This window comes from Lolium perenne, chromosome 7 (genome assembly GCF_019359855.2).
Source record: "Lolium perenne isolate Kyuss_39 chromosome 7, Kyuss_2.0, whole genome shotgun sequence".
Taxonomy (NCBI): Eukaryota; Viridiplantae; Streptophyta; class Magnoliopsida; order Poales; family Poaceae; genus Lolium; species Lolium perenne.
Window position 1 is genome coordinate 157,050,925 of NC_067250.2, and position 18,340 is coordinate 157,069,264.

The 18,340-nt window shown below is 49.0% G+C and overlaps 1 protein-coding gene across 3 annotated transcripts in view; it reads right to left on the minus strand.

The window, feature by feature from the left end:
• Positions 1-8,274, minus strand: part of LOC127300949 (exocyst complex component SEC8) — a 30,271-nt gene extending 21,997 nt beyond the window's left edge. Inside the window, exons 1-6 of one of the 3 annotated variants that reach the window (XM_051331149.2) lie at positions 8,110-8,274; positions 7,796-8,008; positions 7,497-7,670; positions 5,829-5,933; positions 5,445-5,554; positions 4,977-5,153 (exon numbers count right to left, since the gene is read on the minus strand). In XM_051331149.2, coding sequence (XP_051187109.1) covers positions 4,977-5,153; positions 5,445-5,554; positions 5,829-5,933; positions 7,497-7,670; positions 7,796-8,008; positions 8,110-8,166 — 836 coding nt within the window. In that variant the 5' untranslated portion in view covers positions 8,167-8,274. The remainder of the gene's footprint in view (positions 1-4,976; positions 5,154-5,444; positions 5,555-5,828; positions 5,934-7,496; positions 7,671-7,795; positions 8,009-8,109) is intronic. The other 2 variants (XM_051331150.2, XM_051331151.2) reach the window with 2 other exon arrangements.
• Between the last annotated feature and the right edge of the window lie 10,066 nt (positions 8,275-18,340).

Below are 18,340 nucleotides of genomic sequence, written 5' to 3' on the forward strand. Positions count from 1 at the left end.
TGACTTCTTCAGGCCTCCCCACCGCCGCCGCCTCCACCTGCGCGGCCACCGCCGCCGCTCCAGCCACCGCCGCCGGCCACCTCAGTCCGCCCGCCTCAGGCACCGCGGCCATGGCATGCGGCCCCCGTCCTCTCTCCGGCAGAGATGTCACCGGCGATCCGCGACCTCACCCTGGCGGTCTCGAACCTTCGGACCTTCCTCCAGGCTCCCTACGCGCCACCGCCGCCACCGCCCCCGCTGGCTGCGTCCTTCGCGCCGCCACCACCGCCCACCATCGCACCCCAGGGACTCCCGATCACCCAGATCAGGTTCCCGTCGTCGCCGTCCCCGCTGCCGACGTGGATCGACACGCCGACCTACACGACGGCGCCGCCACAGCCGACGGTGTTGCAGCCGCCCGCCACCACCTTCGGGGGGTTCGGCGGGTATACTGACCCACACGCCTGGAGCTCCATGGTGCCGCAGTACTCTTCCCCCGCCACGAGGGCGCCTACACGGCCTCGCCGCATGTGCAGCAGCCGCCTCGCTTCACCAAGCTGGAGTTCGCCACCTATGACGGCACCGTCGACCCCCTGAACTGGCTCAATCAGTGCGACCTGTTTTTCAGGGGCAACGAACCATGCATCCGACTGCACGTGGATCGCCTCCTACCACCTCCGTGGAGCCGCACAGACGTGGTACTACGCCCTCGAGCAAGACGAGGGCGGGATGCCCCCGTGGGAGCGCTTCCGCGACCCCCCATACGTGGGAGCCGTCTGGCCGAGCTCGGTCGCCTCCCCTTCACCACCGCAGGACTTCGCCAACCGCTTCCAGACGTTGGCCTGCCATGCGCCTGGCGTCACGGCTCGCCAGCGCGCCGAGCTCTTCGTCAGCGGCCTCCCCGACCACATCCGCGCCGACGTCGAGATGTGCGACCCCTAGGACCTGCAGATGGCCATGTACTACGTGCGCGCACGAGCAGCGCTCCAACGCCTTGCAGCGGGCGTTCCCGGGCCGTGGAGCGCGCCCCCCGTCCCGCCCCGCACCGGCGACCGCCACCCCAACGCGTCCCGCCCTACCGGCCGCTGCTGCAGCCGCCCCCGCTCCGACACGTACCTTCCGGCGCTTGACGTCAGCCGAGCAGCTCGAGCGGCGCCACAAGGGCCTGTGCTTCAACTGCGACGAGCCATACGCGTCGGGTCTTACGTACGCCCGCCTGTTCTACTTGGAGACCGTCGACGGCGCGGAGGTGGAGGCCCTTACCGTGGAGCTCGACCCCACCAAACTCTCCGAGGCCGGCGTCACGACCTACGGGCCGGTCGATGCGACCGCTTTCATCGTCTCCCTTCATGCCATGGCGGGCATCAAGACGGCGAAGACGATGCTGCTTCCGGTGACGATCCACAGGGAGCGTCTCACCGCGCTCGTGGACACTGGCTCGACGCACAACTTCCTGTCCAGGGACGCAATGCGCCGCCTCACCCTCCAGCCGGCGAGCGCGGAGAAGTTCAGCGTCACCGTCGCCAACGGGGACCGCCTTGCTTGCCAGAGCGTGGTGCGGCAGGTTCCCGTCCTCATCGGCGACGAGCCCTTCTCCATCGACTGCGTCGGCATCGACCTGGGCTGCTACGACTTCATCCTCGGCGTCGACTTCTTGTCCACACTAGGCCCCATCCTCGACATCGGCGGCTCAGGCGCCGCGACCCCGCAGCTTCAGTTGATGGCGGCCGCACTTGACAAGGCGCATCCCCTCCTAGCCGACCTTCGACCTCCTGCAGCAGCACAGCAACATCTTCAACGAGTCACAGGGCCTCCCACCCGCGCGGCCCTGTGACCACCGCATCCACCTGCTGCCGGACACGGCGCCTGTCGCCGTGCGCCCGTACCGGTACCCCCAGCTGCAGAAGGACGAGCTCGAGCGCCAGGTGGCATCGTTGCTCGCGCAGGGTATCATCCAGATTTCGACATCGCCGTTCCCCGCCCCGGTGCTCCTTGTGCTCAAGGCCGACGGTGCATGGCGCTTCTGCATCGACTACCGCGCCCTCAATGCCATGACGTCCAAGGACAAGTTCCCCATCCCCGTCGTGGATGAGCTCTTGGACGAGCTACACAGAGCGCGCTTCTTCACCAAGCTCGACCTGCGTTCGAGCTATCATCAGGTGCGCATACACCCGGACGACATCAAGAAGACGGTGTTCCGTACTCACCATGGCCACTTCGAGTTCCTGGTGACGTCGTTCGGCCTCTCCAACGCGCCGGCGACCTTCCAGCCCTGATGAACGACGTGCTCAGCCCATACTTGCGCCGCTTTGTGCTTGTTTTCTTTGATGACATTCTTATCAGCAGTTTATCCTGGGGGGAGCACCTGCAGCACGTGGCCATCATCTTCAACGAGCTTCGAGCGCATCGTCTCCACCTCAAGCGCTCAAAGTGCTCGTTCGGCACGACCTTCGTCGCATACCTGGGGCACGTCATCTCGACGGAAGGTGTCGCGATGGACGCAGACAAGGTCACCGTCGTCACCGCGTGGCCGACCCCGCAGTCACCACGGGCTCTCCGCGGTTTCTTGGGCCTCGCCGGCTACTACCGGAAGTACATCCGGGACTTCGGCCTCATCGCCGCGCCACTGATGCGCCTCCTTCCACGCGACGCCTTCTCCTGGGACGAGGAGGCGGCTACGGCGTTCGCGGCTCTCCAGCGGGCACTCACGACGGGACCCCTCCTCTAGATGCCGGACTTCGACATGCCGTTCGTGGTGGACTGCGACCCCTCCGGCATCGGCGCCGTCCTCACCGGGGCGAGGGACCACTGGCCTTCTTCAGCCGCCCCTTCGCCGCTCGCCATCACAAGCTCGCGGCATACGAGCGCGAGCTTATCGGGCTAGTCCAGGCGGTGCGCCACCCACTAGCGACCGTTACGGGTGCGCACGGACCACTACAGCCTCAAGTTCTTGCTGGACCAGCGCCTCTCCACCGTCCCGCAGCACCAGTGGATCAGCAAGCTCTTCGGCTTCGACTTCACCGTCGAGTACCGCCCAGGCCGTCTCAACACGGTTGCCGACGCCTTGTCCCACCGCGACACTGAGGATGTCGCGGACGACGTTGCCACGGCAGGCACTGTCATGTGCATCCGCTCCGGGCCGTCCTTCGCCTTCATCGACGACATTCGCCAGGCGACTTCTACTGCCGCGGACGCATAGGCGCTCTGCGGTCGCCTTGACGCCGGCGAGCTAGGGGCGCCCTAGCGCCTGGACGATGGGCTGCTTCTACATGGGCGCCGCCTTTTCGTGCCCACCCATGGTGACCTGCGCCACCAGGCCTTGTCCCTGGCGCACTCTGCAGGACACGAGGGCGTGCAGAAGACCCTCCATCGCCTCCGTGCTGATTTCTACATCCCCGGTGATGGCACGTTGATCAGTGACTGGGTGCGGTCATGCGTGACGTGCCAGCGGAACAAGACGAAGACACTGCGACCCGCGAGTATGCTACAGCCGCTGGATGTGCCCTCACAGGTGTGGGCTGATATCTCCATGGACTTCATCGACGGCCTTCCCAAGGTGGGCGGCAAGTCCGTCATCCTCACGGTGGTTGACCGCTTCTCCAAGTACGCGCACTTCATCGCCCTCGGTCACCCCTATACAGTCGCGTCGGTGGCCCGGGTCTTCTTCGACGGCATCGTCTGCCTCCACAGGTTTCCTTCGTCCATCGTCAGCAACCGTTATCCTGTGTTCACGGGTCAAGTCTGGCGAGTTCTCTTTCGACTGGCGGGCGTAAAGCTCCGCATGAGCACGGCGTTCCACCCTCAGACGGATGGCCAATCCGAGGTGGTCAATAAGGTGATCGCCATGTATTTGCGTTGTGTTACAGGTGATCGTCCACGAGCTTGGGTGGACGAGCTTGGGTGGATTGGTTGGCATGGGCGGAGTACTGCTACAACACCTCATATCACTCCGCCCTGCATGCCTCGCCTTTCGAGGTGGTCTACGGGCGCCCACCTCCGCCGATGCTTCCTTATGAGCCTGGCACGGCTCGGTCCGAGACGGCGGGCGCACGTAACACAGCACCCGCGACGAGATCCTGGCTGAGGCGCGCCAGCGTCTTCTCCAAGCACAGCAGCTGGCTAGGAAGTACTATGATGCTCATCATCGCGAGGCGGAGTTCGCGGTGGGCGATTGGGTGTGGCTGCGCCTCCTTCACAGGACCAGACCCGGCGCTCCAAGCGCAAACTGGGACCCCGCTACGCCGGTCCCTTTCGTGTGCTGGAGCGTGTTGGCACACTCGCATACCACCTTCAGCTGCCAGCTGATTCTCGCCTCCATGTCGGCTTACTGAAGGCCTACCGCGGGGACCCTCCTGCGGCGACCCCGGCCCTTCCTCCTACTTCGGACGGCCGACTTCTGCCAGCTTCCGCGAAGGTGGCGAAGGTGATGCAGGCGCAGCAGCGTCGCGGCGTGTGGCATGTCTTGGTGCAGTGCGCCGGCCTGTCCGAGGAGGAGGCAACTTGGGAGAAGCTCGACGATTTCCGCCAGCAGTTTCCAGATGTTCAGCTCGAGGACGAGTTGTTTGAGAAGGCGGGGAGAGATGTTATGGTCGGGCTCCAGTATACACAAGAGGCCCAATAGTAGGCCCAATTAGGGGCTTAGCCCAAGTTATCTAGGGTTTAGAGGAGTTGTCCTCCTATATAAACACATGTACCCCTTTGATTATAATCAGACAATAAACATATACTGTTGTCGTCTCCTGAGGGAGACGGGAGCCCCAAACCCTAGCCACACCCTGCTCTAGCTGCCGCCTCCTCTCTCTCGCAGCGACGGCGCCCAGCCGCCGGCGTCTACGCCTCCAGCCTCACCGCCCTCACTTCCATCCCTATAATCTACGCCCGAGACCTGGTAGCACATTATGAACACCAGAATCTGATTTACTAATTTATTTCATTATGAGATGAAAGGGCATCATTAGCCCAATTACAACTTCGAAGTGATAGGAAGTTGAACATACCCGCCATCAACAGAACTAATTTTACTAATCCCATCTGCAGCCGCCGGTCCGCCAAAGTGGTTTTCACCTTTAATTGACCTAGATCTCCTGGACAGAGGCTGCATGTTGTTTACTAAGCGGCCAGTAGCTGTAAAAGTCGGTACTTCCTCATTGTCAACCATGCTTAAAGTCATCAAGCTGCAGCATATACTTAGAAATGAACAGGTGTTGACCTATGACAGAACTTTAACAGGTAAATTGTTGACACATATGGTAAACATTAGCAAAAGAGTTAGCAAGAAGTCAAAATCAAGATTAGATTCTAGAGCACAACATAGTCTAGTCACTGGTGTTCATATCACACCATTATAATCAAGTGCGATGTAACAAATCGTGTGCAATTGTATATATATATTTATAAGATTGTTACAGAAAAGAAAAGAGAATAATCATGCCAAACTAAAAGAAATCAAAGATATGGGGATTTACCTATATTCTCCACTGTTGTATAGGTGGCAATGAAGATCTTCCAAAATCTTGTAAAACAGTGCACCTCGCAGCTTCGTCAGATCAGAGCGAACTTCTTGGAGAGCACCTACCTTTAAAACTTTGTTAATGTACGAAAGTAATACAATGAAAGAAAGAATGTCTGCACGATAGGAGAAATAGTTTGAGGTACAGAATCTAACAAGGAGGGCGACTTGTATGTCATGACATCGGTTCAACAGGGGAAAAAAGGTAGCTCCCACTATCACTAAACATATTTTATGTTTTCTGACAAACCAAGCACATGGTGTAGACATTGTACAGCAGGCATATTACAAGTAATAACAGTGTATCTCGTTTCCAAAATAGTGGTATGTTAATACTGACCGCTTGAAGGCCTTCCCGCTCAAGCATCAGCATTGATTGGACATGCAACTGCACTGCAGCGTATAGCTGCTTCTCTGCCATCAAGTTTTCAATCCGAGCAGGAACCTGCCAGATTCAGTAAATTAATAGGGAAATTAAAGTATTGCGTATTTGGCACAAAAAGAAAGCTAAGGTTGAAATATACAGCGTGCCAAAAAAAATTCAAGGTAAAATCATTAAAGCTGCAAGAATTGCAAAATTTGGGACATAAAACAAGCTGAGGTTGAAATATACACTCGTGCCAAACATTTCTTTTCAAATGTAAGATCATTAGAACTGCATGATTATTAATTTTCTCAAATTATCTTCATTGTATTCATTTATTATATTGTACATGACGATTGTAGTTTTTCGTGCTCAAAGATATCTGTGCGATTTTCTGCTATCCATATCTTTGCTATCGAGATGTGAATGTTAACTTAGGTTTTCTTAACAATGATTGAAAAATAACATGAAATTCTATGATGATTGACATATGAAGGATTGAAGTTTTTCTGTTCTTTGTAATATGCTTCATTTTTTTATATACTAGCCTTTCTCTATAAAATCCTGTTTTTTACAGTTTTTTTCTTCCAATCAACAATATTCAATACATAAAAACATGTAAAAATAGTAAGACAATATACTTGTAATTTGTTACCCAAAGATCTAGCAGTTAATAAAGAATTTTCCTTCTAAGTCAGACAAATGGTTACTAATATCACCTTAGAAAAGTATGCCACGAACTAGGCCTCATCAATTCAGTCCATACTGGTTTTCTTTAAAAGCATAAAATACTAAAAAAAAATGGTATTTTTTGTTCCATCCCAGAGATGTTTCTATTCTTATTTTACAGAATACAGATTTTGAACGTCGAAATCTTGTACAACACAGAATCTACATACAATATATACATACTGGATATGCACGCCACCACAGAACTGCATGTTCAAGACAATCTTATATAGAACAATGCCACACTCTCATGTGAATATTGGAATTATGCTCCACCCAACTAAACCATGCAAACATACAACATCTCATCTCTAACGCTAGATGTATTACGTTGTTTCCAAAAAAAAAAAATGTATTCCCTCTGTCCCAAAATGTAAGGCACGCTTTATTTTGCACGGTCTTTGATGCACGACTTTGACCACTAACATATACAGAGCACCAAATTATATGAAATGAGAATGTTATAATGATATTGTTGCATTTATATTGCAAAATTATGTATTTTCATATAATCTTTATGCTAATTGTGTGAAAATATTATAAGTACGAACGATAGTCTAAGTAGTAAGTTGTTGACCATTGGAAATCAAGGGTGCCACACATTCTGGGATGGTGAGTATATTGTTTGTGTTCTTGGATAAAGAAGAAATTGATTTTATTCTTGATAGTCAGCTCCGGTAGCATCAGGGTGTACACTGGATAGCTGAACAAAGCTTCAAAGTGAAATACTTGTAAAAAGTGGTTTTTTGTAAGATAAGCTTTCATTTTAACTAAGCAGTTTGTTCATGATTTTTCATATGGTTTTATCTGTAGCAACCAAAGAAGATATTTTCTAGCAGCTAATTCCGAGTTCCATTTTACATTACATTGCCGCCAAGTGTTGCACGACAGTAACAGATAAATTTGTGCCCTGACCTTGGCAACATCCTCAACCTGATCCAGCAGGGAGATCACATGGCGCAGCGTGAGGGACCGGTACCACAGCTGCCCCAGGTGCTGATTCTTTCTCCCAAGGAGCGCTTTGGCCTCAGCCATCTCCCCCTTGAGCCCAGCAATGCTCTCCGCGGACTCGCTGAACAGCCGCAGGATCTGGGATCACACCACACAATGATGAACATAAAGTGCAAACAGCAACTACGCTCCACAAATGGCAAAGATGAATAATCCGCCAGGAAGAAGAAATGGGCAGGTGGTGCGAGGGCCGGGGAACGGACCTGGGAGTAGTTCTGTATCGCCTTGTTGAAACCGTGGTGGTACGCGTGGACGACCTCGTCGACTACGTCCTCGATAAGGTCGCTCTGCTCTTTGAGGAACTGGATCTCGCCGTCACGGTCCTTGGAGGTAAGGATGTGTACGACGTGCGGCAGCGAGTCGAAACGCGCCGCCGCCCATCCCTCGTCGATCCGCGACAGCCCTTCTTTCAGGTACTGCACGCACGCACGTGCAGCCAGACCCCAAATTCGAAGTCCATATCACAATTCCAGCCTAGGGATCGAGCGATGGCAATATGGAAGGGAGCGGGGCTTACGGATTTGTCGGCCGGAATCGGGAGGCCGTCGAAGATGCCGCGGCGGTGGCGGTTCATCGTGCCAACGGCGAGGCGCGACCCTGCTGCCGGAGAGGCGCGAGATCTCGAGAGGTTGGGCCGGGAGGACAGGTCCCGTCTGCAAAGCTTCTACTAAACTGCGCCGGATCGAGCATTTTGTGGACCCTGTTTCTTCGTGCAGCGGCTGGACATCTGGCTGCCAATCGCGTCCCCAAAAAACATAAATTTAAATAGTTTACGTTTAAAAGATATTGTTCTCGCTGAAGTTGTCGCGATTAAAATACCGGACGCGATTAAAGCACGGATCAAGATAAAAATTGAACATAATTTAGAAGAGGGAAAATTGGATCCATAACATTAAAAGATCCAATCTTTAGAAAAATACCATCCAAAATTTGTAAGCTAGAAAAATACCATTAAAAGATTGCTCCGTTATTGCTTTTTATCAATACCCTGACCTTGGACGTTAACTTAGAAACCGATCAGTTTTGCAAAAAAACCGTGAATGGATCAGGCCACAACACAACCAGCCCAGACCTGAGGGCATCTCCAGCGGAGCGATACATTTCTGGTTTTTTGGTTTTGCGTCAGTTTGCGTATGTACCCTTCTCCAGCGGGGAGACGTATTCTGGTTTTTTTGTCCGTTGCGTCAGCAGAGACGCATTTGCTACCTGATGGGGCCTAAGCCCACGTGGGTTGCCTGATCTCACGAATTTGACGAAGAACACGGCGAAGAACTTGATGAACGCACGCAAATATACACCAACCCGATACAATTCGGTTTGCTCTCAACGGCCCAAACCGCCGTCCCGATAGAATCACTCAAGGGAAAGGCACGAGGTAGAATCCCCGAGCAAGAGACCGATATGCAATCGATAGAATCAATGCAAAAGACCGAAGTGGAAACACACAAGCGAGAGATCGATCACATAAGAGGACCTTGATACAACTCATACATTTAGGTCTAAAAGAGGAGGGGGTTTCCCAATCCCAAAGGGATGATGGAGGCATAAGTCAAGTTCTCACTCAAGTTATGGCTTACCTAATGAAGGGGGAGGTGGGAGGCTATATATAGGGAGCCACTAAGTAGGGGTAGTTTAGGCATACAAATAGCATAGTGGGAGGTTACATGGGTTGAGCCCAAGTGTTGGATGCGCAGGTTAGAGGGCGGATTTGTCCGGCCTTAGTGGGGGGCGGATTGACCGGCGTAGCAGTCGTGCTTCTTGCGCCTTCTCATCTTGGCAACCTCGAACGCTTCTTCTTCTTCTTCTCTTTCATGCCTCTTTGACCTCGCCCTTGAGTGTGGTTCTTGTCTTTGATGCACATGATGAACTGAAGACCGTAGGTCGGGCTGCATCACTACCAAAATATGCGTCAGGTTTGCGTCTGGGCGGACAGACTGCGTGACCGCTTCTCGTCCGCATGCGTCCGGCTCTGTGCCAAAACTGGCCCATACGTCAATCACTCATTTCCCCACCTAGCTCACTTTTCTCTCTCCTATCTCTCTCTTCTTCACATGGCTCTCCCCAAATCCTCCGACGAGATTCATCCACGCTCGCAGCATCCAAGCGACGACACATCCACACGCTCCTCCTCCTGGGGCGGCACCGGTGGTAGGCGAGCTTCGGCGGCGGCTGTAACGATCCGGAAAAACCCAGCATAATAGTTTTCTCCGCTGATTGTTTGTCCGTGTCGTTCCTAACTCATCAACATCATGCATACATCATAAACATGTTTTTTTACAAAATAAAATTTATTTGCAAATAAAACTATTTAGTTGTTTCTTCTCATGAAGGGCGGGCCTGGTGCAGCGGTAGAGCCTCACCGCCTGTGACCGAGAGGTCCCAGGTTTGAGTCGCGGTCTCCTCACATTGCATTTCGTGAGGGTAAGGCTTGCCACTAACACCTTCCCCAGACCCCGCACAGTGCGGGAGCTCTCAGCACTGGGTACGTCTTTTAAGTTGTTTCTTCTCATATGGTTCTATAGAAGCCATCCTTGTCCTTTTCTTATCTTAATTAAAAACAAAACAAATATTTTTGGGACTTTGCAAAGTTATTCTAAAATCAAAATATAGTTTGTAAAAACTTCCAGAACGCTCCCCTCATCCTCATCTTTGGCTTGGAAGTGTTCAGTAAGAAAAAGAAAAGAAGAAGCAGCAAAGAAAAGAAGAGAAGAGAGCAACCAGCAGCCCGGTGGTTCATATTTACACTAAATCGTATCCGGTATTTGTTTCCTTCTTTTCACCGTACCAATTCCAGCCCAGCCCAACTCCCTACCGAAGCGATCTTTACAGCCCAATATCTCCAACGAGACCAACTCGATGCCTCCTTCAGTCCTTCTTCTACCTGTAACGGCAGGAATCCGAGCGGAGCCACGTAATCTATATAGATATAGATATAGATACAACAGGAACAGAGAAAGAAGAAGTAGAAAGGGTGCCTCGACTGGAAACAGGAAGAGAGGTACCATCGGCCGTGATAACACGAACAGGAGAAACAATAGAACGAAGAGCAAAAAAATAGAAGACGCAGAAGTCATATGAAAAGAAGCTCCAGAATCCAGATACCACGGGGATGACATACCTGACTGTGTAGAAGGTAGTGGTGCGGTGCCAGAAGAGCCAGGCATAGAACCAGCAGTACCTATCGAGGAAGAGCCTGTAGCAGCGAGCAGACCACGAAGACCACGGATAATGTCCTGATCAGATAGCGCAACAGCAGAAGATCTTGAAGAACCAGCATGACGACGAGTATAGTGCCGCTGACGTAAGTTGGGATCCCTCTGCCAGCAAGTAGCGACAGTGTGGCCAGTCCTGCCACAGTAGGTGCAGGGAAGTGTTGTCGTACCACGAGGCTGCTGGGGCTGACTCTGGCCCTGGACTGGAGGAGTAGAGAGTATCGACGGTGCTGGAGACCGCAACGAAGCGGGCGGCGTAGGAGGTCCACGAGCAGACGGCACAGGAGGGCCACGAGCAGCAAGTACATAGGGAACCTCAAGAAGGCCAGCACCACGAAGACGAGTCTCCTTAGCACGAAGCTCAGCTAGTACCTCAGAGAGCGGAACACGACCACGGGCAAGCAGCTGTGCACGGCGCGGCTCAAACTCCTTACGGAGCCGCGACAAGAACTCAAACACGCGTTGAAACTTCAGATCCGCGTGCACAGTCAGACAGCAGGGACAGGTGGTACACACAGTGGTACGAAGAGAATCAAGCTGACGCCAAATAGCAGCACTCTGAGTGTATAACTCATCAATAGTAGAATCACCCTTCTGAAGGGCATGCTCCTGGTGGACCACAGACAGGTAAAGAGCATCCCCAGACGGCTGATAGCGCTGACGAATAAAAGCCCAGTGAGCAGCAGCAGTGGGAAGACCCATAAACTCAGCAGCATACTGAGGCACAACACTGGAGGTGAGAATAGCAGCAGCACAAGCATCCTCATCTATCCACTGAGTGTAGTCAGTCAGATCCAGTCGGTAAGTCGCAACGGTAGTAGAATGGTCCTGGACCTTGATACGTCTCCGACGTATCGATAATTTCTTATGTTCCATGCCACATTATTGATGTTATCTACATGTTTTATGCACACTTTATGTCATATTCGTGCATTTTCTGGAACTAACCTATTAACAAGATGACGAAGTGCCGATTCTTTGTTCTTGCTTTTGGTTTCGTAAATCCTAGTAAGGATATATTCTCGGAATTGGACGAAATCAAAGCCCAGGGGCCTAGTTTTCCACGGAGCTTCCACAAGACCGCAGAACACCCGAAGTGGGGCCACGAGGTGGCGACACCACGGGGCGGCGCGGCCTGTGGGGCCCGCGCCGCCCCATGGTGTGGCTCCCTCGTCTGCCCCGACTCGCCCTTCCGCCTACAAATAGCCTCCGTGACGAAACCCCGCATCGAGAACCACGATACGGAAAACCTTCCCAGAGACGCCGCCGCCGCCGATCCCATCTCGGGGATCCAGAGATCGCCTCCGGCACCCTGCCGGAGAGGGGAATCATCTCCCGGAGGACTCTACGCCGCCATGGTCGCCTCCGGTGTGATGTGTGAGTAGTCTACCCCTGGACTATGGGTCCATAGCAGTAGCTAGATGGTTGTCTTCTCCCCATTGTGCTATCATTGTCGGATCTTGTGAGCTGCCTAACATGATCAAGATCATCTATCTGTAATCCTATATGTTGCGTTTGTTGGGATCCGATGAATAGAGAATACTTGTTATGTTGATTATCAAAGTTATGCTTATGTGTTGTTTATGATCTTGCATGCTCTCCGTTACTAGTAGATGCTCTCCGGCCAAGTAGATGCTTGTAACTCCAAGAGGGAGTACTTATGCTCGATAGTGGGTTCATGCTCGCATTGACACCGGGACGATGTAAAGTTCTAAGGTTGTGTTGTCTGTTGCCACTAGGGATAAAACATTGATGCTATGTCTAAGGATGTAGTTGTTGATTACATTACGCACCATACTTAATGCAATTGTCTGTTGCTTGCAACTTAATACTGGAGGGGGTTCGGATGATAACCTGAAGGTGGACTTTTTAGGCATAGATGCAGTTGGATGGCGGTCTATGTACTTTGTCGTAATGCCCAATTAAATCTCACTATACTCATCATGATATGTATGTGCATTGTCATGCTCTCTTTATTTGTCAATTGCCCAACTCGTAATTTGTTCACCCAACATGCTGTTCGTCTTATGGGAGAGACACCTCTAGTGAACCTGTGGACCCCGGTCCAATTCTCTTTCTTGAAATACAATCTCCGCAATACTTGTTCTACATTTCGCAAACAAACATCTTCCACACAATACGGTTAACTCTTTGTTACAGCAAGCCGGTGAGATTGACAACCTCACTGTTTCGTTGTGGCAAAGTACTTTGGTTGTGTTGTGCAGGTTCCACGTTGGCGCCGGAATCCCTGGTGTTGCGCCGCACTACATCTCGCCGCCATCAACCTTCAACGTGCTTCTTGGCTCCTCCTGGTTCGATAAACCTTGGTTTCTTCTCGAGGGAAAACTTGCTGCCGTGCGCATCATACCTTCCTCTTGGGGTTGCCCAACGAACGTGTGAAATACACGCCATCAAGCTCTTTTTTCTCGGCGCTCGTTGCCCGGGAGATCACGACACGCCGCAAGGGGAGTCTCCACTTCTCAATCTCTTTACTTTGTTTTTGTCTTGCTTAGTTTTATTTACTACTTTGTTTGCTGCACTAAATCAAAATACAAAAAAATTAGTTGCTAGTTTTACTTTATTTGTTATCTTGTTTGCTATATCGAAAACACAAAAAAATTAGTTACTTGCATTTACTTTATCTAGTTTGCTTTATTTACTACTACTAAAATGAGTAATCCTGAAGTTGAAGTTCGTACGTTTAAGCAACGAGGGGGAGAATGTTTGAGAGATGCTTGGTATAGAATTAGCGATGCTCATAATAGATGCACTAAGAAGCACTCCACTATTATTTTACTCAGAATTTTTATGTTGGTATCTCTAGTTGGAATAGATATGTTCTTGATAGTCTCGCAAAAGGTGACTTCTTAAGTACCCCTGCATTAGAAGCTAGTTGCATTATTGAGAGTTTATTTGGAATACCCTCTGTTGATAAAGTTAAAACTGAAATCTCTCTTGAAGATGTTATGAAAAAATTGGAAACCATAGAGAAAAATTTTCCAAGTATTGAAGCTAAATTGGAAATATTACTTGATAAAACTGATGAACTTGATAAATCCTTAGGAGGAATTGATGAAAGAATTAGTGTCCTAGGAACTAATGCTGTCCATGATGATCAAATCAATAGGATTGACGAACTTGAAAAAGCTATGGGAACCTTGGGTTCAACATTTTCTTCTCTTAAATATAAGGAGAAAGCTTATGTGGGTAAGGAGCAAAAGTTTATGTATGTCTCTAAAGTGCCTAGACCAAAGAAGTATTATTATAGGCCTAAAATTGACAAAGCCCTTAGTACCACTATGGATGGGGGAGCTCATGATAACGATGCACCACCCTTTGATAATACTTGATACACACTTTCTGCGCCTAGCTGAAAGGCGTTAAAGAAAAGCGCTTATGGGAGACAACCCATGTTTTTACCTACAGTACTTTGTTTTTATTTTGTGTCTTGGAAGTTGTTTACTACTGTAGCAACCTCTCCTTATCTTAGTTTTGTGTTTAGTTGTGCCAAGTTAAGCCGTTGATAGAAAAGTAAGTACTAGATTTGGATTACTGCACAGTTCCAGATTTCTTTGCTGTCACGAATCTGGGTCCACCTCCCTGTAGGTAACTCAGAAAATTAAGCCAATTTACGTGCATGATCCTCAGATATGTACGCAACTTTCATTCAATTTGAGCATTTTCATTTGAGCAAGTCTGGTGCCATTTTAAAATTCGTCAATACGAACTGTTCTGTTTTGACAGATTCTGCCTTTTATTTCGCATTGCCTCTTTCGCTATGTTGGATGAATTTCTTTGATCCACTAATGTCCAGTAGCATTATACAATGTCCAGAAGTGTTAAGAATGATTGTGTCACCTCTGAATATGTCAATTTATATTGTGCACTAACCCTCTAATGAGTTGTTTCGAGTTTGGTGTGGAGGAAGTTTTCAAGGATCAAGAGAGGAGTATGATGCAACATGATCAAGGAGAGTGAAAGCTCTAAGCTTGGGGATGCACCCGGTGGTTCACCCCTGCATATATCAAGAAGACTCAAGCGTTTAAGCTTGGGGATGCCCAAGGCATCCCCTTCTTCATCGACAACATTATCGTGTTCCTCCCCGAAACTATATTTTTATTCCATCACATCTTATGTGCTTTTTTCTTGGAGCGTCGGTTTGTTTTTGTTTTTTGTTTTGTTTGAATAAAATGGATCCTAGCATTCACTTTATGGGAGAGAGACACGCTCCGCTGTAGCATATGGACAAGTATGTCCTTGGTTTCTACTCATAGTATTCATGGCGAAGTTTCTCCTTCGTTAAATTGTTATATGGTTGGAATTGGAAAATGATACATGTAGTAATTGCTATAAATGTTTTGGGTAATGTGATACTTGGCAATTGTTGTGCTCATGTTTAAGCTCTTGCATCATATGCTTTGCACCCATTAATGAAGAAATACATAGAGCATGCTAAAATTTGGTTTGCATATTTGGTTTCTCTAAGGTCTAGATAATTTCTAGTATTGAGTTTGAACAACAAGGAAGACGGTGTAGAGTCTTATAATGTTTTCAATATGTCTTTTATGTGAGTTTTGCTGCACCGGTTCATCCTTGTGTTTGTTTCAAATAAGCCTTGCTAGCCTAAACCTTGTATCGAGAGGGAATACTTCTCATGCATCCAAAATACTTGAGCCAACCACTATGCCATTTGTGTCCACCATACCTACCTACTACATGGTATTTTCCAGCCATTCCAAAGTAAATTGCTTGAGTGCTACCTTTAAAATTCCATCATTCACCTTTGCAATATATAGCTCATGGGACAAATAGCTTAAAAACTATTGTGGTATTGAATATGTAATTATGCACTTTATCTCTTATTAAGTTGCTTGTTGTGTGATAACCATGTTTATCGGGGAACGCCATCAACTCATTGTTGAATTTCATGTGAGTTGCTATGCATGTTCGTCTTGTCTCAAGTAAGGGCGATCTACTCGAGTTGAATGGTTTGAGCATGCATATTGTGAGAGAAGAACATTGGGCCGCTAACTAAAGCCATGTTCCATGGTGGAAGTTTCAGCTTTGGACAAACATCCTCAAATCTCTAATGAGAAAAGAATTAATTGTTGTTGAATGCTTAAAGCATTAAAAGAGGAGTCCATTATCTGTTGTCTATGTTGTCCCGGTATGGATGTCTAAGTTGAGAATAATCAAAAGCGAGAAATCCAATGCGAGCTTTCTCCTTAGACCTTTGTACAGGCGGCATAAAGGTACCCCTTTGTGATACTTGGTTAAAGCATATGTATTGCGGTGATAATCCAGGTAGTCCAAGCTAATTAGGACAAGGTGCGGGCACTATTAGTACACTATGCATGAGGCTTGCAACTTATAAGATATAATTTACATGATGCATATGCTTTATTACTACCGTTGACAAAATTGTTTCATGTTTTCAAAATCAAAGCTCTAGCACAAATATAGCAATCGATGCTTTTCCTCTATGAGGACCATTCTTTTACTTTAAATGTTTAGTCTGTTCACCTATTTCTCTCCACCTCAAGAAGCAAACACTTGTGTGAACTGTGCATTGATTCCTACATACTTGCTTATTGCAATTATTATATTACTCTATGTTGACAATATCCATGAGATATACATGTTACAAGTTGAAAGCAACCGCTGAAACTTAATCTTCTTTTGTGTTGCTTCAATACCTTTACTTTGAATTATTGCTTTATGAGTTAACTCTTATGCAAGACTTATTGATGCTTGTCTTGAAGTGCTATTCATGAAAAGTCTTTGCTATATGATTCACTTGTTTACTCATGTCATACACATTGTTTTGATCGCCGCATTCACTACATATGCTTTACAAATAGTATGATCAAGATTATGATGGCATGTCACTCCGTAAATTATCTCGTGTTATCGTTTTACTCGCCTGGACGAGCGTAACTAAGCTTGGGGATGCTGATACGTCTCCGACGTATCGATAATTTCTTATGTTCCATGCCACATTATTGATGTTATCTACATGTTTTATGCACACTTTATGTCATATTCGTGCATTTTCCGGAACTAACCTATTAACAAGATGCCGAAGTGCCGATTCTTTGTTTTTCTGCTTTTGGTTTCGAAATCCTAGTAAGGAAATATTCTCGGAATTGGACGAAATCAAAGCCCGTGGGCCTATTTTTCCACCGGAGCTTCCGTAAGACCGAAGAACACACGAAGTGGGGCCACGAGGTGGCGACACCACGTGGCGGCGCGGCCGGGGGGCCCGCGCCGCCCTATGGTGTGGCTCCCTCGTCCGGCCCCGACTCGCCCTTCCGCCTACAAATAGCCTCCGTGACGAAACCCCGCACCGAGAACCACGATACGGAAAACCTTCCGCAGACGCCGCCGCCGCCGATCCCATCTCGGGGATCCAGAGATCGCCTCCGCACCCCGCCGGGAGAGGGGAATCATCTCCCTGAGGACTCTACGCCGCCATGGTCGCCTCCGGTGTGATGTGTGAGTAGTCTACCCCTGGACTATGGGTCCATAGCAGTAGCTAGATGGTTGTCTTCTCCCCATTGTGCTATCATTGTCGGATCTTGTGAGCTGCCTAACATGATCAAGATCATCTATCTGTAATCCTATATGTTGCGTTTGTTGGGATCCGATGAATAGAGAATACTTGTTATGTTGATTATCAAAGTTATGCTTATGTGTTGTTTATGATCTTGCATGCTCTCCGTTACTAGTAGATGCTCTGGCCAAGTAGATGCTTGTAACTCCAAGAGGGAGTACTTATGCTCGATAGTGGGTTCATGCCTCGCATTGACACCGGGACGGTGACGTAAAGTTCTAAGGTTGTGTTGTGCTGTTGCCACTAGGGATAAAACATTGATGCTATGTCTAAGGATGTAGTTGTTGATTACATTACGCACCATACTTAATGCAATTGTCTGTTGCTTGCAACTTAATACTGGAGGGGGTTCGGATGATAACCTGAAGGTGGACTTTTTAGGCATAGATGCAGTTGGATGGCGGTCTATGTACTTTGTCGTAATGCCCAATTAAATCTCACTATACTCATCATGATATGTATGTGCATTGTCATGCTCTCTTTATTTGTCAATTGCCCAACTGTAATTTGTTCACCCAACATGTCGTTTCGTCTTATGGGAGAGACACCTCTAGTGAATCTGTGGACCCCGGTCCAATTCTCTTTCTTTGAAATACAATCTCTGCAATACTTGTTCTCTTGTTTTTCGTAAACAATCATCTTCCACACAATACGGTTAACTCTTTGTTACAGCAAGCCGGTGAGATTGACAACCTCACTGTTGCGTTGGGGCAAAGTACTTTGGTTGTGTTGTGCAGGTTCCACGTTGGCGCCGGAATCCCTGGTGTTGCGCCGCACTACATCTCGCCGCCATCAACCTTCAACGTGCTTCTTGGCTCCTCCTGGTTCGATAAACCTTGGTTTCTTTCTGAGGGAAAACTTGCTGCTGTGCGCATCATACCTTCCTCTTGGGGTTGCCCAATGAACGTGTGAAATACACGCCA